The 23,662-nt window shown below is 37.1% G+C and overlaps 2 protein-coding genes and 3 long non-coding RNA genes across 8 annotated transcripts; 1 reads left to right on the top strand and 4 right to left on the bottom strand.

Moving 5' to 3' along the window:
* Positions 1–1,694: 1,694 nt before the first annotated feature.
* On the bottom strand, positions 1,695–2,029 carry LOC139195361 (uncharacterized). Its single transcript, XR_011580206.1, has 2 exons — positions 1,937–2,029; positions 1,695–1,837 (listed from the first exon to the last, which is right to left on the bottom strand). It is a non-coding gene; the product is annotated as an uncharacterized lncRNA (long non-coding RNA).
* A 744-nt stretch (positions 2,030–2,773) lies between these two features.
* LOC103417915 (spermine synthase-like) lies at positions 2,774–6,338 on the bottom strand. 3 transcript variants are annotated; one of them, XR_003774454.2, is made up of 7 exons: positions 6,180–6,337; positions 5,337–5,445; positions 4,537–4,659; positions 3,694–3,798; positions 3,536–3,608; positions 3,367–3,434; positions 2,774–3,141 (listed from the first exon to the last, which is right to left on the bottom strand). XR_003774454.2 is itself a non-coding variant. In XM_029104579.2 (6 exons), exons 1-6 carry the CDS (start codon positions 6,221–6,223, stop codon positions 2,942–2,944), a joined length of 654 nt encoding a protein of 217 aa, XP_028960412.1. In that variant the 5' UTR covers positions 6,224–6,338; the 3' UTR covers positions 2,774–2,941. The 3 variants fall into 3 exon arrangements, 1 of the variants encoding a protein (XP_028960412.1); XR_003774453.2 differs by having other exon boundaries at positions 2,924–3,141; positions 3,363–3,434; positions 6,180–6,338; XM_029104579.2 differs by lacking the exon at positions 3,367–3,434 and having other exon boundaries at positions 6,180–6,338.
* Positions 6,339–9,466: 3,128 nt separating this feature from the next.
* Positions 9,467–22,648, top strand: LOC103406648 (cyclic nucleotide-gated ion channel 1-like). 2 transcript variants are annotated; one of them, XM_029104549.2, is made up of 7 exons: positions 9,467–9,598; positions 10,476–10,881; positions 10,991–11,188; positions 11,319–11,617; positions 21,232–21,343; positions 21,462–21,710; positions 21,979–22,648. In XM_029104549.2, exons 1-7 carry the CDS (start codon positions 9,552–9,554, stop codon positions 22,399–22,401), a joined length of 1,734 nt encoding a protein of 577 aa, XP_028960382.1. In that variant the 5' UTR covers positions 9,467–9,551; the 3' UTR covers positions 22,402–22,648. The 2 variants fall into 2 exon arrangements, with proteins under 2 accessions (XP_028960382.1, XP_070676847.1); XM_070820746.1 differs by having other exon boundaries at positions 9,489–9,598; positions 10,470–10,881.
* LOC139195354 (uncharacterized) lies at positions 12,166–14,607 on the bottom strand. Its single transcript, XR_011580199.1, has 4 exons — positions 14,335–14,607; positions 14,021–14,158; positions 13,354–13,411; positions 12,166–12,470 (listed from the first exon to the last, which is right to left on the bottom strand). It is a non-coding gene; the product is annotated as an uncharacterized lncRNA (long non-coding RNA).
* LOC139195355 (uncharacterized) lies at positions 16,386–20,661 on the bottom strand. The gene is made up of 4 exons (XR_011580200.1): positions 20,390–20,661; positions 20,076–20,213; positions 19,409–19,466; positions 16,386–18,513 (listed from the first exon to the last, which is right to left on the bottom strand). It is a non-coding gene; the product is annotated as an uncharacterized lncRNA (long non-coding RNA).
* Positions 22,649–23,662: the final 1,014 nt, after the last annotated feature.

Here is a 23,662-nt window from a genome sequence, read left to right as displayed (position 1 = left end):
TGGAGGAATCAAATTTTTCCGCTCCAATAGTTGGCGTCGTCTATGAGAATTCGTACAAAAAGCCATATTTGAGAAGTCATGGTTTCACCCACGCCACAATGGGGGCACGAGCCAAAAACCTGAATAAGTTTTTCTATTCTTCTCTTTGCCCAATTAAAAACCCTCGACTGTCTCTATATCCCCTGTTCTCATTGAACTGGATGAAGGAAAGCACAATCACTATAAGACGTCGTAACCGAGAGCAACGGTAAAACATGGGAAATTCTTCAGAGCGTAAAGCATGGGAAATTCTTCAGAGGCGAAGACGACTCTTAACCGCCATCACCGTTGCCGTTGTTCTCTTCCTTGCCCTTGCGATCGGTGACGGGTCCCCTGAAGCCAATACGGCTCGTCTACCTCAACAAGAATGGGAAGTTCCAGAGGGATCAAGGGGATGTCTCCATTGATATCATTGGTCATGCCTACCAAGGAATGAGCTTTATTCTTAACCAACTTTTCGGATTTCAAATGGCATTTACACATCGCCTATGTACAAAAGGGCCATGGCGTTGGAATGCACCATTTAAGAGAACTGCACTGGTTGAGCCTAAATACAATCTATTACTATTGGATAATGATGCTTTTGATCGGACAGAAATATGATGATGGAAGGATAATGCCCTGTGAAATCAGGAGCTTGCTTTGCAAAGAAAAATCTTTTATCGAGTTTAAATTCTACATGAAGAGTAATTTTATGTGCTTTTATTTGGAGATGAGTTTCACGATAAGTGAATTATGTGGAATACGCACACGGATAGTTGGGTTTGGAGACCCCTATCCTCAAACCATAATTGGCGATGAGACTTTGCATTCAAAAGGGATACATTTACAATGGTCAAACTACATTGGGTGAAGTTAATTATCCCAATTCGTCAAGGAACCAAACAGAGGAAGAAACACCATCGCAGAAAGAGAACATTGAGCAACATTCGGGGACACAGGACAAGCTTGGACCAGAGGCAATTCTACAAGGAAAGTTTTCATACCAAAAAGTTTGCATGGTGTGGGTGCAAAAAATAAGGCTTAAGCAAGCAGACACTTCCTAAATTTGGGGGAGTGGAGCTAGAATAAAGGGGCATGATCATGGAATATGGAACATGGAGAAATAGAAGGAAAGTGGGACTTGGAGTCCAAGTTTTTACGTCTATAAAAGGCTTAGAATCCCATCAGAACGGGAGGAGAAAGGGGAGGGAAGTATTAGATCGCTTTACAATTTCCTGCAATCATTTTGAACAAAGATTGACTTGCGCGTCGGAGTATTTTCTTGCACGTCCCCCCTCATCTCTCATTGATGGCAAGTGAAGATGGTGTTTGGCTTCTCAACATGATTACAAGGTTTACTTGTTGGAGGATTGGAGGAACCGAATTTTTCCGCTCCAACGATGAACTATTTCGGCATGTCAATAACAGATATCCGAAAATGTCAGAATTTTGAGCATAACAATAACTTAAAAGCCTGATTCACACTTATAATTATTTGATCACCACAGTAAATTTCCAATAACATAATGTCAAGTGGCTATATCATCCACAAATAATTATTGGAGGAAGTGCTCAAGAACCCCATCTACACAAATAAACCTAAATCCCACCAATGCCTCTGAAGGAAGAGCTCAAGAACCCCATCTACACACTTAACAAATTACCTATTCTAATTTTTCCCATCTGCTACTCAAGCAACCGATGTCGCTACTAGTAACTACTTCTCGCCGATTTGTCTTGCCGGTGTTGAAGATTCACGTAGTGCACTCACCTCCCTCCTCAAGAAAGGAGGCAACGCAAAGGCAACTGAGTGCATCTACCAAACAATCGACGACGTTATTTTGCTTTACAAGTACATCCAACGCAAAAGAAATGGATGCAAATACAGCAGATTACTATGTAAAATGAATCCTACCTCGGAGTTATAGAACGTAATGTTGTGATTGGCTCATATTTTGAGCTGGCAACAATGAAGTAACCCGTGAGTGGATTTGTGGCTTCATTAAAAGGCAAAGCAGGGAGCATGTTTTGTGGAAGACAATGGTGATGTTTTCATGATGCATCGTGATTGTGCTTGTAGTCATCATTTAAAGTTGCTACAAAGGAAAAGCATAAAGCAAGAGTAGGTTTGCTTTTGGACTTTGGAAGCATGATCCGTAACCTTTGGTTTGCTTTCATGCAAGTGTGCTTGCTTTCTTTGTAATTTAATGTAAAGAAAGAAAGGGGTTGCATGCTAAGTATGCTTGCCGAGTGAGAGGGTAAGCATTAGAGAGCATCAAGGGGGAGAGCATTCGGCTCTCCCATGGGAAAGAACTCTTGGGGTAGAGTGAGGCTCTTGGGAAAATTCAGGATTGGGTTATGTCGATTAAACTCATGTGTACTTGTACTGTTATTCTCATAGTGAAGAGCAATATCTCTCCGGGGACGTAGGCAGGTTTTTGCCGAACCTCGTAAATTTCTCGGTGTCTTTATTTCTTGTATTTTATTCTGTTTAACTGTGTGTGATTTTGGTGAGGTTGTAATCTGAATCTCGGTTCCGTACTAACGAATGGGCCAAGACACAACACTTAAGTTCTCTCTTATGTTTGAGAGCTCCTTCTAACTTTTCAATAGAATTGACGGGATTTTTGAAATCAACGGGAGGCCCCGCCGTTGAGCACAACAGAAAACCTATCACACCACTGCATGACAAGTAATCTCACAAGTAAGAATAATTTCATGATATCAACCCGGTCTTAAGAAGGATCAAGAATCAGCAGTTAAGCGATGTGTTTAGTCTAGTCATTGTCAATGCATAAATAATACAAGTTCACCGAGAAACTCGAGACTTCTTTGCCATATTAAAAAAAAACATATATATATATATATATATATATAAAGGGTGAGAGCGAGAGTAGATTAATGCGTGAAAAGGAAAGTATTAACTGGGATAGGTAGGAACACTCGCCCAAGCATAATTGACAGACCCCTTGAATATTTGACGGCAAACAGAGATCATATCTTGAATAAGATGCGTATGGAGCCACATGTTCTCTGTCATATTACAGAGAACACCACCAGGCCTTAATGCTCTAGCTATTGTCTCAAAAACTGGCTTCTCTACAAGCTCTTGGGCTGGACCTGCATCCAAAGGAAACCATACGTTTAAGCACTACATTTAGAACCTTACTATAGGGAGCACAGAAAATAGAGAGTAACCAGAAACAAACATGTCCTCCGTAGGATTTATACGAACAACAGCTCAAAGACATCTTTGTATGCTCACAAATCAATATGACAAAAATTTGAAGTCAGCCAGCCAAAAAATGCACGGCAAAACTATTGTACGAGAAAAATCATACTGACAGGGTCTGACGAATCAACAATTACAGCATCATACTTCCCTTCAGGTGCAAGCCTTCAGAATTCAGTAGCTGACATGCATTTAAAATGAGATATAATGTGACAGCCAGCCAAATACAAAGTCAATTTGATTTTACCAATTGGATCAACAAATAATAAGTATTAAACCTACCATCACCGACATGAAGGTGGACGCGAGGATCCTGAAATCCAACGGCTAACTGAGGGAAAAACTTATTGGACACCTACAAAAAGTCAATCAAAAGAAAACAGATGGTCAGCTCAAATTCATAACAATCAAATACACAAAGGAGTACTTACACCACTTACATCTATAACCATCTTATCTATCTCACATATATCAATATGCTCAACAGAAGGATGGCGAAAAACCTCCCTAAGAACCCCACCATCACCACCACCAACAACCAGAACCTGCATCGAAAATCATATAGCACTTAGCACTGTCGCTGCAATAAGAAAACAATAACAACTTTATGAGGGCATAAAAGCTTCTCATTTTTATCACTTCTAATTTCTATCACTATATTCCAAGCACAAAAGAAGACCAAACTGCAATCACCAGGCTGTAACCAACTCAAATTATTATAAAGATTCGACATTCTATTCTCGGCCGACTAGGGAAGCTGGTTCATAGTGCAAATGGTCATCTACAGGATAACTTCAGCCAAATCCGAAGTTTGACAGAGCAGTACCATTGTGCAGATATGGTTACAAAATCATTGCATCCAAGTCAAGCCAAAATGAGGCAGAATAATACAATTTTATGGGCTAAACACCATGTGATGCCTGGCTGGTAACGAAAAAGGGATCCCTAAAGGTTCAGATAGCCTTTGCAATTCATACTACGACCAGCAACATGACCATGAGCTCATGTATTCGACTTCAGCTCACCATTACAGTGAAAACCATCTTAAGCTTTCAAAGAATATGCAGAAGAAAAGTGCATGAAGAACATTCAAACTCTATTCAAATCCCAGGTAAAGTGTTTCATTTTCTGAAATCAAGCAAAAAATTGATTTCAATCTAGTTATACTATGTGTTCTCATGGTCATGGGTGATCGTGATCAAGAGATTCAGCAGACTTTACACACACAGTCACACATACACACAACAAAAAACATGAGGGAGGGATGGATCATGTATAATTACTGTCTTGGGAGAGGAAATTGAACAAAGAGGTAGATGTGCTATCCTTTCCTGGTATGCACATTCATCTTTCTCACTCAGCTGGATAATGCCATCAAGAACAAGCACTTTTCCATATATTGAGGACTGCATAAAAAGGAGGTCATAAATAAGATTTAGAAAAGGAACGCAAGGGAGATACAGAATATTAAACTGTCTTAAGACAAAAATAACCTCAAACACCAAAATCTCTTGGAACTCTGATTTTCCCCTATACAGAATATTTTCTACTTTCAGTGAATGTGCTTCACGTGAAAAAAAAAATTAACCAAAACAAATACATGCAGAAAAACTGTCTCAATTTAGAGGTGTGAAATTTCACAAAGGAGTATTCCGATTAGAAGTGATAATTGTAAAAGAAGCACTCCTTTACTATGAATAGTGAGAAAAAGAAGAGAATAAATAAAAACAATTACCAAAAGCTTCAACAAGTTACCAAATGAAATTCAGATCATGGAGTTGCCAATACAAGATATCACTGAAGCAAGAAAAACTACTCCGTTCGTTTTATCTTTTCCTCATTACATGAAAACAGGGTAAATTTGACAAAGCGGTCCTCTAATGGACAAGTTTTCCTAAAGTTATACTAAGAATGAAGGATCACAAAATAAGCAAGAGATCATGACCAGCAATGAAAGCAACCTCAGTAAAGAACACAAGAAAGGGATCTTGATCCAGAAGTGAAAAATGAAGCATGCGTTGTGTGGTATATAAAGAAACTACAAATGAGAACACGAAATGTGGGGATGCATACAAGTGCGTACCTGGCCACATAGGGTTGTTGAAATAAACCTTTTTACAATAGCCTTCCCATCCATAGTCTTCTGGCGCCGTCCTCCATATATTATCTTCTTCTTCTTCTCCGTCTCCAGTCTCTAACAGTCAATACAAACTCCTAAGTAACATATAGCGGAAAGAATACATTCACTATAAAAACCACCTTACAGAATTAAAAAACGATTCTTCAGGCACAGCACAACACACTCATGTTGCACCAAGTTAAAGCATCTGTCTTAAACAATCAGATTAAAACAAACAGTGCTAAACTAATGACATACCAGAAGAACTATCACAAAAACGATTCCAAGCAAAAGGGTTTAAGTAACAGCATCCGGAATAAAAATATGAAAAAGTTTATAACTTTTCGTTTAAGTAAGCTTGATTTGCGCTTAAAATTTTCCTGTTAAAGCAAAAGGGTTTAAGTTAATCAACATCTTCAATCAATGCAAGATCTTTTCCATTTCAACACCTAAATTGAACAAAAGCATATCAAACTAAATCAAATCACTAAATTATCTGCAAAAGCTATTAATCTACTAATTAAACCATGAATTTATAAAAAGTCATTCAATTTGGATATTGTTTAGTCATATATACATGTTAAATTAATCAACAATTTTAGTAATAAATATTATCCTCATTTAGAACTATTTAGTTGTTTTATGCATATGACTGGGCCAAAATATTTCCAAAGTTGAATTTTTTGCATATATGATCTTTAGATGTGATAAAGATAATAATCGGACAGTAAATGTTCGTTAATCATAAATAGGAGTGTTAGCCTTATTAGGTTATACAATTAAAACACAAACGAATGAGTGACTGACCTGATTCCAATGGTGGCCATGGAAGTTGAAACCAAAAGTAGCATAGCACGGCAACACCAGGATCTTCTATAAACTCCTAGCCGAATACAACTACTCTATGGGAAGCATTATGTTGTGTGTCTAGGGCTTATAGAGACCGGTGTTTATAAATATAGGCTAAAAGCTAGGGTTTCCATCCATAAGGGAAACCTAAACTTACTTTCTTAGCCTCTAAGTTAAGTATCATAATTATAGTCAATTAAGGATTCCATCAATCCTATTTCCAATATAAGACACATGATATAGGAATAATATCTTTAAGAGATCGAATCACAATCATCATTATTTCTCCAATATTACATTCCTATTACATGTAGTAGACCACTTAAAGGTTGATTTATATTGGATAAATCCAACAAGGAGGACAAGTGAATCCCTGCAAAAACATGCATTTCATGTTGTTGGTCACTTTTGGAGAAAATTTTGCTTGGCTTTTCCCACAGGTGAGCAATTTAATCAATAGAAAACTTCATTTTAATCCCTAAAAAAGATGAGTTTTAGATTATAACCATATGTAAGATTAAAATCTAATTTTAGTCCCTAGCACATTTAATCATATCATTTATTAGTTGTATTTTGATGTTTTATTTTATCTTTTTATTTTTATTTTAATGTATTAATTACATTTACATTTAATTTTTATTTCATTCATCATAATATATTTTAATGTCTACATTTAGGCAACTAAATTTTTTATAATATATATTCCGATAACAATTTTGTATGTTCTTCATTTAGGTACATTAATACATTTGAATATTTTGGTATATCTATCGGTACAAACATGTAGTTACATTGATTTAATATAATGCATTTCGTTACGTACACTTTGATACACACATTTGAGTATTGACTTTTAGGTACATTAATTCAATTATTATTTCGGTAAATACATTTAGGTACATACATTTTGGTATTGATATTTAGGTACATACATTTTCGGTATTGACATTTAGGTTCGTACATTTTGGTACATACATTTCGGTATTGACATTTAGGTACATTAATTCAATATAATACATTTCAGTACATACATTTAGGTTCATTATAATATATTTCGGTACAATCATGTAGGTACAAATATTTTGGTACAAAAAAAGTCAATTTTATATATTTTGGCACAATCATTTATGTACACTTATGTATCTATATATTTTTGTATCACAATTTTTTTTTAATATTTTCTCATTTACGTTCATTTCTAATTAAAAAAAATTAAATATGTGCATATTAATAAAATTAAAATTTAATATGGAGAGATTAAATAAAAATACACATTAAATAAGAAAAATTGAATGTAAATTTTGATAAAAGTACACTCAAGGGATTAAATTGAATATTTAATCTAGCATCAGGTTTTTTTTAAATTTTAATCTTTTACCAGGACTAATGTTCAAAAACCCCTTTAATCAATGAAAGAATCTCAGATGTTTTCTTGTGCAGCCAACTACCTACATAGTATATATATTAAATACACCAAGACGAGAGATTCTTTGTGTGTGGAATGAGTTCACTTCGTTGTTTCTTGTTCTTTGTCTTTATTCCTTGCCTCTGTTCTTTCCTCTTCGTTCTTTGTTCTTTGCTCTGTGTTCCCCGTCTTCTTTGTTCTTTTGCTCTTTGTCTTTGTTTTTTGGCTTTTCCCACCTGTGTGAGACGAATATATTTTATTCTTTAAAAGATGTAACAGACGTTTTCGTGGTTCCTACTCAATATTTTATTGATATCAATCATATATTCTAATCAACTACTTTTTGGGTTCTTTTAAGAAAATGGACATTATATTATTGGCTTACAAAATGGCACTCCTTAAGTCCAAATATCAAGTCATAATCGAATAGCAATTTACGTTGCATGACTTAACACGAGTTTCTATTACTATTATTATCATGTATTATTAACTTTAAGACTAATCTATAAATGATATATTGGAATAGAAGACTAATATTGGACATCATTTTTTTTTACAAAATTTTTGACACACATTTTTGTTCGGTTCATTTTGTAATGTATTTCAACGATTGGAACCGTCTATCTTTTATGTATTATCTCAAAGATCATATCTACAAAAAATTATCCAAATCTAAAATATATAACCCATTAGATTAAGGGTTTAGGTATTTTTGAAGAATCGTATTCGTCAATTTTTTTTTTACTACAAATGCATGCCTTATCGATTTTGGATTTGACTAATTATTTGCAAGAATGATTTATAAACGATGTTCTAATATATAGATGGTTTGGATCATTAAAACACATTACAAAATGGCTCCACAAAAACGCGTATTAAAAGTTGTGTAAAAAATTAGTGCTATGAATCCGTCCCCATTGAAATATAGACGGCCCTTAGAGCAGTTCCACCCTAGCCCTTTAGGCTGGCACCCAGGCCAAAAAATGGCCGACATCCCTTTTTTTTGCTCCACCCCAGCCCAAGCCAGGCCACAAGCCGGCCCAGAATCAATAGAGTAAATGGACGACCCATCTGACGTCATGCTGACGCTAGCGTGACGTCGACCACCTTTTTTTTTTTGCGCCAGAAAGGGAGTTGTTGTGGAGCCTGAGGAGCGGAGCTGGTCGAGGCGGGAAAGGGTGTTGGGAGGGAAGGAGCCACGGAGGGAGAAGGATGGGAGGACGAAGCGGACGATGAAGAGGTGTGGAGATGCAGAAATTTAAAATATTTAAAGGACATGAGGTGTGGAGATGTAGTAGTCGAAGCACTCATTGAGGGTGTAGAGGAGCTTGTTGTTGAGGTCGGCTTAGGATTTGAAGGACAGGAGGGCGACGGCGTCGGAGGATGGGAGGAGGAGGTTTGGAGGCGGCGGTGGAAATGGAAGGGAAGTGCAGGGGTGGACGGAGGTGGTGACGAGGAATAGGTGTGGAGACGCAGAAATTAAAAATATTTTAATAATAATATTATTATTTTATTTAATTAAAAAGTTAGAAAATAAAAGTCAAAATATTTTTTTATAATAAAAATTAATAATATTTTAATAAAATTGACTAGACTATTTAGTTTTAGAGGTGGAGATGCATTTGGCCTATTACTATTTATTGGGATCTATCACTGTTCACTAAGTGAATTAAATGGATTGGGTGCTGGCCTTTTTTTTTAGAGGTTGACTTGCTCTTAACATTTACGTCGTATTAAAAGACCTACGTAATATTAAAAAACTTACGTCATATTAAAAGACCTACGTGATAAACGTGGATTCAGTTTGTCTTAAAAGCGAATACATGGCAATGCAGCTAGCAGCTTCAGTTTCTGCAACTCAACTCAAAAGCTAGCTCTCTGCATTCTATTCTCTCTCTATCTTGTAAACTGAAAACCTCGTCAGTATGGCAACTTCAGATGCGGAGAACCCCCCAGCAGAGAAAGATGGCAGGTTCGTGTACACACACACACACACACACTCTCTCTCTCTCTCTCTTAAGTATTTCGAATTTTGAACTTAGTACACTCTTATCTGTCACTCTCAAAGTATAGTAGCGCACCATGTTGCGCAATAAGGCGTGCAATCTGGCGTTTGCGAAGGAGAATCTGTGATAAGACGTTGGTAATTCGTAGAGTCCTTAAATGCGTACCAAACATACGTTATTTAGAATGCAATGCTTGAATATATTATTATTGCAACACCTTATGTTTCTTTATTTTTTGAATTTAAAAACTTCCAAAACGAGGTAGATAGCGACGTCAAAAGTATTGCAACACCTTATGCTTCGTGCTATATTCATTGGAGGTGATGCGAAGATATTCTACTTAATTTTTCTTAATTGCAGTTCCAACATGATCAATGTCCTGGTTTTTCAATTTCTTGGTAGTCAAGTAGAACTTCATGTCTTGGACCCATTTCAATTGGCGTCTCACAAGTGTGAAAATTAGTGCTATGTGAATAAGGGATCCATTGGCATCATATTTACAACATTTGAGTTCTAATACATGATTTGGTTTAACGGATTAATCATGGAGGGCGTATGGTCTCAAAATGAGTGGTGCTTTCTAGGAAACTCAAAAGGTTTCTACGGCACGCTCGAAACTTATAGTTCGAGGCTTAAACATACCTGCATTCTCAATAGAAATATAAATATACGATATATGCAACTCAATTGAAAAACACAGAAACAATATTGCACAATATAATCGACAGTTAAATCAAATTCAATTAAAGCGAATAGCTTCTAAACCCATGTGTGTAGGGCAGTCTTCGAGACTCTTAATATGCCTCACAAGGCTAATATCAAACTTTTTCGTTTAAGTGGCAGCGGGGAACTTACCCTGATACAGGAGATTTTTAGTCTGGAGCGGGGACGTTATCTTATCATATGGAACAAACTATTTGTAACATCATGCATATTTGCTGTCTATCTGGATCCTTTCTTCTTTTACGTCCTGATCATCGATCAGCGTAAAAAGTGCCTTCAAATGGACAAAACGTTGAGTATTGTTGCTTTTCTTGTGCGATCACTCACGGATTTCGTTTTCCTGGTGCATTTGATATGTGAAATTTGTTACAATGTTAGCGTGAAAAGTAAACGCTCCACGGCGGTGGGACAAACGGGGGGAAATTCAGTTACGAAATTGAAAATCAGAAAGTTTATAGCTCAAAAGATGCCGTGGTTAACTGTCTTCACTGTAATAGACTTTTTGGCTCTTATTCCCCTCCCACAAGTAAGAAAAATTAACTGAACTGCAGTAATTTTTTTTTTTTTTTTTGTGGCTACCTGAAAATGATGGACTTCTATGTTCTAACCCTTTTTTATCTTTTGATTTTCTGCAGCTGCTAATGGTAGTTATGTTTTACAACATGAAGGGCTCAGGATTTGTGGAACACTTATCCTTTCTGAATTTTTTTCTTCTCTGTCAATATTTTCCGAGGATTTATCGAATTTACCTATCTGCCAAGGAATTCAAAAGGACTAATGGGATCTGGGCTAAGGGCCTGTACAACTTGATTCTCTACATTCTTGCTAGTCACGTAAGTTTCATCTCAATTATCATTCTATTTTAATACTTCGGTAATTACTAATGTTGGATTATGGATGCAATTTTTTTTTAAATGTTAGACTAATTATAAGGGGTTTTGTGTTTGCATGTTATGGATTTAGGTACTTGGAGCTTTTTGGTACTTATTTTCTATTGAACGAGAGTTAACATGTTGGCACATGGCTTGTGTAAAGTCTGGTAACAATTTCAGGGAATGTATGAGTACTTTCCACTGTGATAATCAGAGGACTACTACAAAATATATAACAATTCTAGACAAGTATTGCCCGTTGAATAATTCAGATGGTGGTCTGTTTAACTTTGGAATATTTCTTGATTCCCTTAAGGATCGAAACACAGAGCATATAAATTTCGGAAAGAAGTTCTTTTACTGTTTTTGGTGGGGCCTGCGAAATCTAAGGTTCCATTATATCCATTGACAATCAACAATTTTTATAAAGAATAAATTAAGTTCTCAGCCCTCATTTTTTGTTCTCATTAATTGAAACCTTTTTTATTTTTTTATTTTTGATCAAAGTCCTTGACTAATCCTCATGTCATTATTTGATTATTAAAATTATTTACAAGTCCTCATATGTCAATTTAAAAAATGAAAAACTTATTAACCATTTCCAAATATATCTTTTTAGTTTTTTTTCTCATATATTTGTATTTATAATTGGTACTCTTTTTTTTTATTCGAGCCAATATTCTTTTTAGTTTTTATTTCTACCTATATTTTTTTTTTTATGAATGTACCCATGCTAATTATATATATTTATTTTATTTTTCAAATATATCAATAATATTTCTTAAAAAAATATATTAATACTTAAGTGGGTACATTATTCTTTTGCTAGAACTATGGGAAGATTAATATTGGTCTATTATTGATTTTTAAGTAATTATAACATTTTGTAAAAACATTATTTAAATTTGTTTAAATTTCATAATTTGTGGGATATTAAATGCATAAATGCAGGAGTTAATTGCATTAAATGATGTCAGTGAGCTTGATCAAATTATTTAAGGGTAATGTTAAGAAGACTAAATTTGTAAACTAAATTTTGGAAACTAAATATGACACACCCCGTCCCGAAGGAGGGCGTGCTGGCCGTCACGTGAGAGTGACGTAACCATTTACACAGTTCGGAAGCTTTAAAAAAAAATTCCAATTACTAAGATAACACACCCGAGGGTGAGTCCTACTTTTGTGAATTCTGTCAGAACACCGTTGGATTCCTCGTGGCCACCAAAGCTCTGCTAACTTGAACCTGGAGGGGCGCAAAACAAAATTGAGTGGGTCAGTAAAACAAAGTTTTTCGAAGACTTTTCATTTAAAACATTTATAACCCATCACCGTAAAACCTGTATACTTTCCCATAAAATAGCATATATATAAACATATATATATAAGCAAAAATCTCAAATCTCAAACCTTTAACACTTTTCAGAAATATATATATATATAACCATATGAAATCTCAAAGCTTGAATCCCAAATCTTTAACATTTTTCGAGAAAAACATGCCATGCCATAAATCAAAATATAAATCAGGTGAAATAAGGAATCAATCGGAGACCCTGCAGTTGGTCCTATACGATTAATTCAATAGCTCAATATCTCACTAAGCCGGAGTCACCACAGTGACCTATACGGCCCTACTCTGCACATCACTCGGAACTACGTAAGGTAGTCTATACGATGAAAGGTGTAAAATACGCTCTAGTGCTTCTCTCATCATATCATCAGCGCGCATATCTAAGGTCACCCACCAGTCGGAACCCCTCTAATGGTCTGTACGACTGGCATGTCGGAACCCTCACATGGTCTGTACGACATCCACCTACTTGGATCCAAGGCGAGCGTGCGGTGTGGTGAATAATATAAGCACTAACACCTAGGGTGCAGATTATGAGCTCAAACATCTCAACAACAACAATTCAATGAATAAACGAACTCACCTGACTTACCTGTGCCTCCACAGCACCATGCAACATGTATGCATCATATATCAATCATATAACTCATATGAAATTCACATTTTCCAAATAATTCTATGCATGGCATTTTCAAAACATAATTTCGCATAAAAGCATTTTTTCTGGGAAAAACAATAGTATATAGGTAATACGAAAACAAAACTGCCCACTCACCTGGAGTTCGCCCACAACTCCCTAGCACCGTACATCAAGGCGTCATGACGATTAGCGCCTAGAACAACAATCAAATCCAACCTCAGAAATTCTGCCGATAGAATACATAACTTATATAAGACACGTCACTACGTAGTTCGATCCGGATGATCTGCAATTCAGATTTCAAATCCGTAACTTCCAGAGGTCCACAATATACCTCTAGGACAACATCCTAAAATTTCATTACCATCCAACGGTCGGATCTTCGTCAATTTCCAAAACTAAGTGACGGTTAACATTCTATTTTATGAACTTACAACTTCAATTCCAGAAGATCCGTAAATCGGATTCCCAATCCGTAAGTTCCTATAATCCTCAAATATTACGTATTACAACGTATCAAAGTTTGGTGACGATCCAACGGTCGGATCGTCAATTCACATTTTCACCTAACCACGAATCGTAACCAACCTAGGTTCAATTATTCAATTTACGTCCATCAATTATCAAAACAGAACCTAGAACCTTAATCACAAGCTAATAATGACATTGGCGGGCAATTGGCCACGCGCCGCCGCGCGGGTGGCGGTTGGCCGCCCCCGGCTCGCCGGAAAATTCAACTATTTCCAAAAATTACCAAAATTTGCAGATTTGAAGATCTCAATGAGTAGAACAACTTTCATACCTGAGACCAAGGCCAATTTGGCCTGGAAGTGCTTCAATTTCACCAAAACCGTGAAGAACCCTAGAATTTGGGTGTTTCCAATTCGACCTTCAAACTTGTTCCAACGCCTCAATTACCTCTTGGGCTTTGTTCTAGGTCCTAAAGGAATGCTAAAGGTGTTAGTAATTGAAAGAAAACATTTCAAAATTTGGAGAATTTAAACAAAAGGGTCGCGGCACCCGTAGGGGTGTTCTTCGCGAAATCACAACGAAATTCAATGATTCTTGGGGTGAAACGTGAAGAGGGAAGGCCTAGATGATGATTAGGAGTGGTACCTTGACTCAATTCGTCGAAAAATTGGACGAAAACAGCGAAAACCCGCCGATTTGGAAGCTTGGGTCGCGCGGGTCAAGGGTGACCCATTCCTCCTGTTCCCCCGTGCACCACTCTCCCTCCTTTCCCTCCTTTCCTTCCCCTGATTGGTCAGCTTCTTCCTCTCCCTTCTTCTGGTTCACTCTCATCTTCTTCTTCTCCGATTGGGCATTTCTGCCCAGTCTCTTCTTCTTTTCTGTTTTCTGTTTCTTCTTCTCATACACATACACACACCAAAAACCTTTCCCTCATCCCAGCCATCCATTTCATAAAAGAATTTCTATATTTTACTAAAATTATAATTCCTTAAAATTCCAAATTTCAAACGTTAATAACTTCTTCAATATAACTCCAAATCACGAACCGTCTGCGCCCACGCGTCCGTAACGACGAGTACTACGAGGATATGTCAAGAAAACAAATCTTAGATGGCACGACACAACGATTAACCTCGAATGATGTGCGTGCCTCAAAGGGCATTTTTGTAAAATCCTTTATTAAAACTTTAAAAATTCTTAAAATTAGGGACGGGCTGTCACAATCTACCCACCTTACAAAAATTTCGTCCTCGAAATTTACACAATCTTTACAATCCATTAATATCCATGAAACAGCCCGAAACACATCTCTCTCATTCGATTCTTTGACTACTAAGTAGCTTCTTCCACTGAAAGATTCCTGCATAAACTTTCACCAAACTCATAGTCTTATTTCTCAGTACATCATCTTTCTAATACAAGATAGGCACTGGCTCCTCATCATACGTCAAATCCATATTGACTTCCAAAGGTTGAGAAGGTATCACTCGTGAAGGATATGAGGTTTAATGTCGAAGTATCGAAACATAAAACATATCATGCCCTTTCATCGGCTCTGGAGGCAACTCAGCCTGTACGTAACTTCACTGACTCGTTCGATGATCACATATGGTCTGACGTTCTCATACTGAAGTAACATACGCTGACGTCACCAGTCGATCAATTATTATTCAAATTCCAACCTAACTATTTTGTATACGAGGAAGCTTGTCCACGAAATCCATAGTAATATTCTCCCATTTCCGCCGTGGAATGGGAAATGACTACATTAATCCAAAAGACTTATTTCTTTCTGCTTTAACCTGATGACTGATGATACGCCTACTAACATACTTCGCCATTCCTCTTTTCATACCCGTCAATAGTACATGAACGAATGGTATGATAAATCTTAGTACTTTTGGGATGCATTGTAGAAGTGGAATAATGTACATCGTCAAAATTGCTTTCTTTAATTCCACACCATTAGGCATAAACACTTTGTTCTTTTGCATAGGCTTGCCATCTGATTCTCTAACTCTAAGGTCCTTCTTTTTCCCGTTATTCCTTGCTTTAAATAAATTCTTGAATTTCTTCGTCAAACGCTCGAGTATCGAGTACGATCTACCAAATGGGTCCAACTTAGAAATTAGCAAGTAAGGCTTCTTCTCGATTTTTGATACTCAACTTTACTCCAGTAGATTTCAAATCCACAAGAAGATGAACATAGCAAGCGTACCAAGCATTAATTCTCACTGGGGTCTTCCTACTAAATGCATCAGCCACAACATTAGCTTGACCACCCTCGTCACACAATCATAGTCACTAAGCAACTCATTCCACCTTTGTTGCCTAAGATTAAGATACCTCTGAATAAACAGATATTGGGTACTCTTTTGATTTGTAACAATCATGCACTTTTCTTCCCATAAAGACAATGTCTCCAAATCTTCAAAGCAAAGATGATAGCTGCTAATTCCAAATTATAATTAGGGTAATTCATCTTATGAGATCCCAATGGCCATGAAGCATAGGCAATCATCCTACCATGTTGCATCAACACGCATCCAAGTACATTCAAAGAAGTATTATTATAGACCACATAATTACCACTATCGTCTGGGAGTGCGAAAACAGATGCATGAGTGAGGGAATACTTTACTTGCTGAAGCTCTACTCACAATTTTTTTTTTTTAATCCCACTCAAACTTAACCTCTTTTCTCATCAATCTCGCCAAGGGCGAAGCAATAATTAAAATCTTGGACGAACTATCGATAATATCCTGCTAATCCGAGAAAACTCTGAACCTCAGTCACAGTTCGCAATTGTTCCAAATTCTCAATCGTTGCTACTCTTTTAAGAATCCATTTGAATACCTTAAGTAGATATAATTAATTTATCCAACATTAGCATTTGCTAAACTTAGCATACATCAACGTTCCCTCAATCTTTGCAACACCAACTTTAAATATCTAGCATGCACTGCTCTAATCTTATCAATCTCGTCAATGGCAAACAATAACAACCCGGTCCAGATATCACTGGAATACTTCCTTCAGCAAACTCATAAAAGTAGCAGGTGCATTCGTCACTCCGTATGGCCTCCCAACTTGAAATGACCATAACGAGTCCTGGATTCAGTCTTATGAACATCCCCACTGTTAATCTTCAACTAATATCATTCAGACCTCAAGTCAATCTCAGAAAGTACCCAGGCGCCTCAGAGCTGATCAAATAATCATCAATACACAACAATGGATAACAGCTCTCAATCGTTACCCGATTCAATTACCTAATATCAATACCTAGCCTTAATGTCCATTTTATTCCTCACAAATAAACCGGAGCTTTTCCAATGTGATATAATAAGTTGAATGGAACTTTTAACTCAACCTGAACCAATCTCTAACATAGGATTTGTACCTAAAAACAATTCAATAATAAAACCCACATCTCTGCCTGGCGGCAATCTAGGTAAGGCATCTGGGAATACACCAAGAAAATGTCTAACCATCTTTACATCTTCCATACTATTAGGATCAACATCATTTAGCACCATATGAACTCAATATCTTGGCAGCCTTTTGATAACAATCTTCTTTGCTCTCTCAACAGGAATAATGGCATAACTCACTCCACTTTACTTACCCCCAAAAGTAACCTCTGGTCATCCAGGTCAACAAAAATTAACTGATTCCCCATAGCAATCTAGCTTGACACAATTATACATTTCCTCTACCAGAGTCATCTTGTCTCAGAAATCTGGGATCACTAGTAAATCTATCACTTCGCCTCTGACCAGTGGCAGTAAAACTTAAGCTGGGAAAATTAGCTCTAATTTCACTTCCTTTGAAGCTCTGAGTCCTCCGAGGTCTTTGATATGACGAATCTTTAACTTTATCGTCTTATTCTGATTCTCATTCCTTTCTTATTCCTCTTTACTCTCGCTGATCATATTCTCAAAGTCTTCAAAGCCCAACAGCATCCCGTAAACTCTTGGTAAAAAGTACAATGGATAGTGATCGCCAAAGAACGCAACTTCTTCTTATCATCCAGCCAAAAACGACATAACACCTCGACCGAATTAACAACATCATCAGAATGGAAATAAGGCAAGTCTGTAAGCTTTCTATAATATTCATCCGTCGTCATTTTCCTTGTCTCACAATTGCAATTTCTTGTTTACTACCATCACAATATGCCGGGGGAATGAACTTTTCTTAAACAATTCTTTAAACAACTTCCAAACAGTTGTCCTTCCGATATCGTCGGATAACATTCCTATCTCCATCAAAATGCAGATTCATCACTCAAAAACTAGGTAATCATCTCGACCTACCTATCGGGAGGAAAATTCCCTTAACCTTGCATAATCTGAAACGCCTTTTCCCAATTGATTAAGCCATCAATCTGCTCCCTTAGGTCCTTCATATCCCTAAAGGGATTCAAATTTAACTTATAACCAGTCTCAAAAGGTCCCTTTAGATAATAGACTGAATCACAATGGCAATAGTTTCCCCCCAAACTACTATATCCGGGAAATTAGGCTCATCCGAACTACGTGGCTCGCTACGAGGCGGTATAGTTCTGACAGAAGACACTAGGAAATTATCAAGATGTCCAGAATTGCAACCTAGGCTCTGATACCAACTGACACACCCCGTCCCGAAGGAGGGCGTGCTGGCCGTCACGTGAGAGTGACGTAACCATTTACACAGTTCGGAAGCTTTAAAAAAAAATTCCAATTACTAAGATAACACACCCGAGGGTGAGTCCTACTTTTGTGAATTCTGTCAGAACACCGTTGGATTCCTCGTGGCCACCAAAGCTCTGCTAACTTGAACCTGGAGGGGCGCAAAACAAAATTGAGTGGGTCAGTAAAACAAAGTTTTTCGAAGACTTTTCATTTAAAACATTTATAACCCCTCACCGTAAAACCTGTATACTTTCCCATAAAATAGCATATATATAAACATATATATATAAGCAAAAATCTCAAATCTCAAACCTTTAACACTTTTCAGAAATATATATATATATATATATATATATAACCATATGAAATCTCAAAGCTTGAATCCCAAATCTTTAACATTTTTCGAGAAAAACATGCCATGCCATAAATCAAAATATAAATCAGGTGAAATAAGGAATCAATCGGAGACCCTGCAGTTGGTCCTATACGATTAATTCAATAGCTCAATATCTCACTAAGCCGGAGTCACCACAGTGACCTATACGGCCCTACTCTGCACATCACTCGGAACTACGTAAGGTAGTCTATACGATGAAAGGTGTAAAATACGCTCTAGTGCTTCTCTCATCATATCATCAGCGCGCATATCTAAGGTCACCCACCAGTCGGAACCCCTCTAATGGTCTGTACGACTGGCATGTCGGAACCCTCACATGGTCTGTACGACATCCACCTACTTGGATCCAAGGCGAGCGTGCGGTGTGGTGAATAATATAAGCACTAACACCTAGGGTGCAGATTATGAGCTCAAACATCTCAACAACAACAATTCAATGAATAAACGAACTCACCTGACTTACCTGTGCCTCCACAGCACCATGCAACATGTATGCATCATATATCAATCATATAACTCATATGAAATTCACATTTTCCAAATAATTCTATGCATGGCATTTTCAAAACATAATTTCGCATAAAAGCATTTTTTCTGGGAAAAACAATAGTATATAGGTAATACGAAAACAAAACTGCCCACTCACCTGGAGTTCGCCCACAACTCCCTAGCACCGTACATCAAGGCGTCATGACGATTAGCGCCTAGAACAACAATCAAATCCAACCTCAGAAATTCTGCCGATAGAATACATAACTTATATAAGACACGTCACTACGTAGTTCGATCCGGATGATCTGCAATTCAGATTTCAAATCCGTAACTTCCAGAGGTCCACAATATACCTCTAGGACAACATCCTAAAATTTCATTACCATCCAACGGTCGGATCTTCGTCAATTTCCAAAACTAAGTGACGGTTAACATTCTATTTTATGAACTTACAACTTCAATTCCAGAAGATCCGTAAATCGGATTCCCAATCCGTAAGTTCCTATAATCCTCAAATATTACGTATTACAACGTATCAAAGTTTGGTGACGATCCAACGGTCGGATCGTCAATTCACATTTTCACCTAACCACGAATCGTAACCAACCTAGGTTCAATTATTCAATTTACGTCCATCAATTATCAAAACAGAACCTAGAACCTTAATCACAAGCTAATAATGACATTGGCGGGCAATTGGCCACGCGCCGCCGCGCGGGTGGCGGTTGGCCGCCCCCGGCTCGCCGGAAAATTCAACTATTTCCAAAAATTACCAAAATTTGCAGATTTGAAGATCTCAATGAGTAGAACAACTTTCATACCTGAGACCAAGGCCAATTTGGCCTGGAAGTGCTTCAATTTCACCAAAACCGTGAAGAACCCTAGAATTTGGGTGTTTCCAATTCGACCTTCAAACTTGTTCCAACGCCTCAATTACCTCTTGGGCTTTGTTCTAGGTCCTAAAGGAATGCTAAAGGTGTTAGTAATTGAAAGAAAACATTTCAAAATTTGGAGAATTTAAACAAAAGGGTCGCGGCACCCGTAGGGGTGTTCTTCGCGAAATCACAACGAAATTCAATGATTCTTGGGGTGAAACGTGAAGAGGGAAGGCCTAGATGATGATTAGGAGTGGTACCTTGACTCAATTCGTCGAAAAATTGGACGAAAACAGCGAAAACCCGCCGATTTGGAAGCTTGGGTCGCGCGGGTCAAGGGTGACCCATTCCTCCTGTTCCCCCGTGCACCACTCTCCCTCCTTTCCCTCCTTTCCTTCCCCTGATTGGTCAGCTTCTTCCTCTCCCTTCTTCTGGTTCACTCTCATCTTCTTCTTCTCCGATTGGGCATTTCTGCCCAGTCTCTTCTTCTTTTCTGTTTTCTGTTTCTTCTTCTCATACACATACACACACCAAAAACCTTTCCCTCATCCCAGCCATCCATTTCATAAAAGAATTTCTATATTTTACTAAAATTATAATTCCTTAAAATTCCAAATTTCAAACGTTAATAACTTCTTCAATATAACTCCAAATCACGAACCGTCTGCGCCCACGCGTCCGTAACGACGAGTACTACGAGGATATGTCAAGAAAACAAATCTTAGATGGCACGACACAACGATTAACCTCGAATGATGTGCGTGCCTCAAAGGGCATTTTTGTAAAATCCTTTATTAAAACTTTAAAAATTCTTAAAATTAGGGACGGGCTGTCACAAAATAACATGGAAGTTGATGATTGGTTTATTACTTAAGCGTTAATAACGTGCTCATTACTATTGGTGACACATCATTTTTATAAATTTAGTCTCTCTAGCATTACCCATTATTTAAACAAATAAGATTTCATTCTAACAATTATGTTGAATATGGACCGGTACCAAAATAATCCTTTTATAAAATATGCATCGAATAAAAATTTTGGTGTTATCATATTCAACAACATAGTCTAATATGATATCATGTACCTAAATATTTTGCAGTACTTTTGGGACTAATCTGACAACAAGTACGTATGTGTATGAAAACTTGTTTGTGGTTTTCATTTCTATCGTTGGCTTGCTACTGTTTACATATCTCATCGGAAACGTGCAGGTTGGTATATTTAATCTCTCTGTACTTTAACTTTCAACAAATTTTCCCGTGTTTGGGACTGCATGCGGAGATCATTCTTCGAGTATGTTAAGTAACCATTTGATTTGTGCCGAGACAGACTTTTATGCAGTTGGAAGCTACAAAACAAGAGGAGAGGAGACGAAAATATGCACAAGATGACGTAGACAAGTGGATGTCCATAAATGAAGTCCCTGATCATATAAAGAGACAAATCTTGAGTAGCATAGAAGAACAAGAATTGGAACAAGAGAGTGATGCTGATCTCCATAATTCTCTGTTCTATATTCGTCCCAAGAATATCAGACCACATCAGATGCTTCATTTTTGCATGAAAACACTTAAGAACGTATGTTCCTCAAGCTCCATCTCTCACCATTCATTTATGTTATACATTGTTTTGAAACAAAATGATATTAACATTCAACATTTGAATTACAATAAAGATAAGGTTGCACCACATAATCTTAAAGTTTATAGTCCAATATTATATAATAATGCTAAGTTAGTTAACAACACGGAGTAACATTGTTATTACTATAGCTAGGTAATTGCATCCATTTTCACTGCAATGTTGTTCTGATAATATATGTTTGTGCGCGCTCGCATGTGTTTAGGTAAAAAAGCTTCAAAACATGGCTGACGAAGTGTTGAAGTCGATGTGCGACTGTCTGAAGCCAGTGACGTACAATAAGAACGAATTCGTTTTTCGAATGGGAGATCCAGTCGACTGCATGCTGTTCATTATTAAAGGGACAGTGTGGACGTACGCGTTGAGTGATAGTCAAGCTGGGCAAGGAATCTCATCGTTGGCCACCAAGCGCCTCGGGAAAGGTGACTTTTACGGGGAAGAGCTTCTTGATTGCGCATCAGACAGTTTCACCGAACTTCCAGCCTCCGGCAAACATGTCAAATGTCAGACAAAAGTAGAAGCATTTCTGCTCATGGCCAACGACTTGGACGCTGTAGTTTCCGAACACCGGCTAAAGTGGGAGGAAAACGAGATGCGTTCTCAAGAGGTGGAGATCATGGCAACTTAAAAAATGTGCATTGATGTCATAATAATATACAATAGCGTTTTAGAAAAATGCTATTCAGCCCACGCTATAATAGCTAAAGCCTTTTCCACTATAACGTTTCAGAAATGCTATTAATAGAAATCATAGTATTTTGAAGTGCTATGAATTTTCTTTAATAGCGTTTATAAAATTCTATGTGTGTAGATGATATCATAGCATTTGGAAATGCTAAAATAAAAATAGCAAAACTCTTTTGTTCTTTTCATAATTGTGTTTATTACATGCTACTTCACAATTGATACAGCTGTTACAAATTATAGGCTATGATATTCAGTTTACAACTCAAAAGTAACATACATTGATCTCACATTGAATGACTGAAGGAAACAAATTATCAACTGCAACGAAATCTCTAATCTGCCAAAAAGAAAGGAGAATTTATAAGAACAAAGTTTTCTAACTGCAAGAAGGATTTCATCTGAGATACTCTGAGTTTAAGAAAGTGAGCCACATTCGCCCTCGAAAGAGGAGCCGGCAGGGGTAGTGGAAGAGGAACTCGGAGCCATAAGGGAGCGGTGGGTGGGGGCAAGAAGCAAGAAACCTTGCTAGGGTTGGCAGCGGAGGTAAGGGGGTCGAGAGAGTAAAAGGGAGTCCAGGAACCTAAACGATTGACACTTTATAGAAAAGTATAACCTTGATAATTCATTTATGTGTAAAGTGTACAATATATATACAAGTCTTTGACTTGAAGTACAAGTAATATTTAAGGATAATAAATACAAGATCAATGAGAAGGAGAATCCATCTTTCCTAACACACCTACAGACACCAACTTGACTATGAATGGAATGATTACCCCTTCACAGACACCAATTCAAAACTTAAGGAGCCGAGAAATAATAATATGAAGCTAATTAAAAGCTCCCATAAGCTAATTGAGACAAAGAAAAAACAATGCACAACCAGGCCACAGGGCAAATCAAGCAGCATCACAAGCCACAACGGGAAGACAAATGAGACATGCATAAGCTTTTGATAAGGAAAATAGTTCATTATACAAACATATATCAAATCATATATCAAATATAAAATAGGACTTCAAAGTAATCAACTTAGATTTAAGATGACTTACCCGAATTGAAGCTTTCATATCTTCTTGAAATATATGAGAGGAATTACCTGCTATTTTCTGTAACATGAATATATAAAATTAAAAGCTACAACCACTATTAAGGGAAGCTTCAAATGATAAACCACTTACTCTCGAGATTCTTTAATGTGT

The sequence above is a fragment of the Malus domestica genome, chromosome 01 (genome assembly GCF_042453785.1).
Source record: "Malus domestica chromosome 01, GDT2T_hap1".
NCBI classification, from domain to species: Eukaryota; Viridiplantae; Streptophyta; class Magnoliopsida; order Rosales; family Rosaceae; genus Malus; species Malus domestica.
The sequence above is the reverse complement of the archived record's forward strand: the minus strand, read 5'-3'. Positions and strand labels throughout refer to the sequence as shown.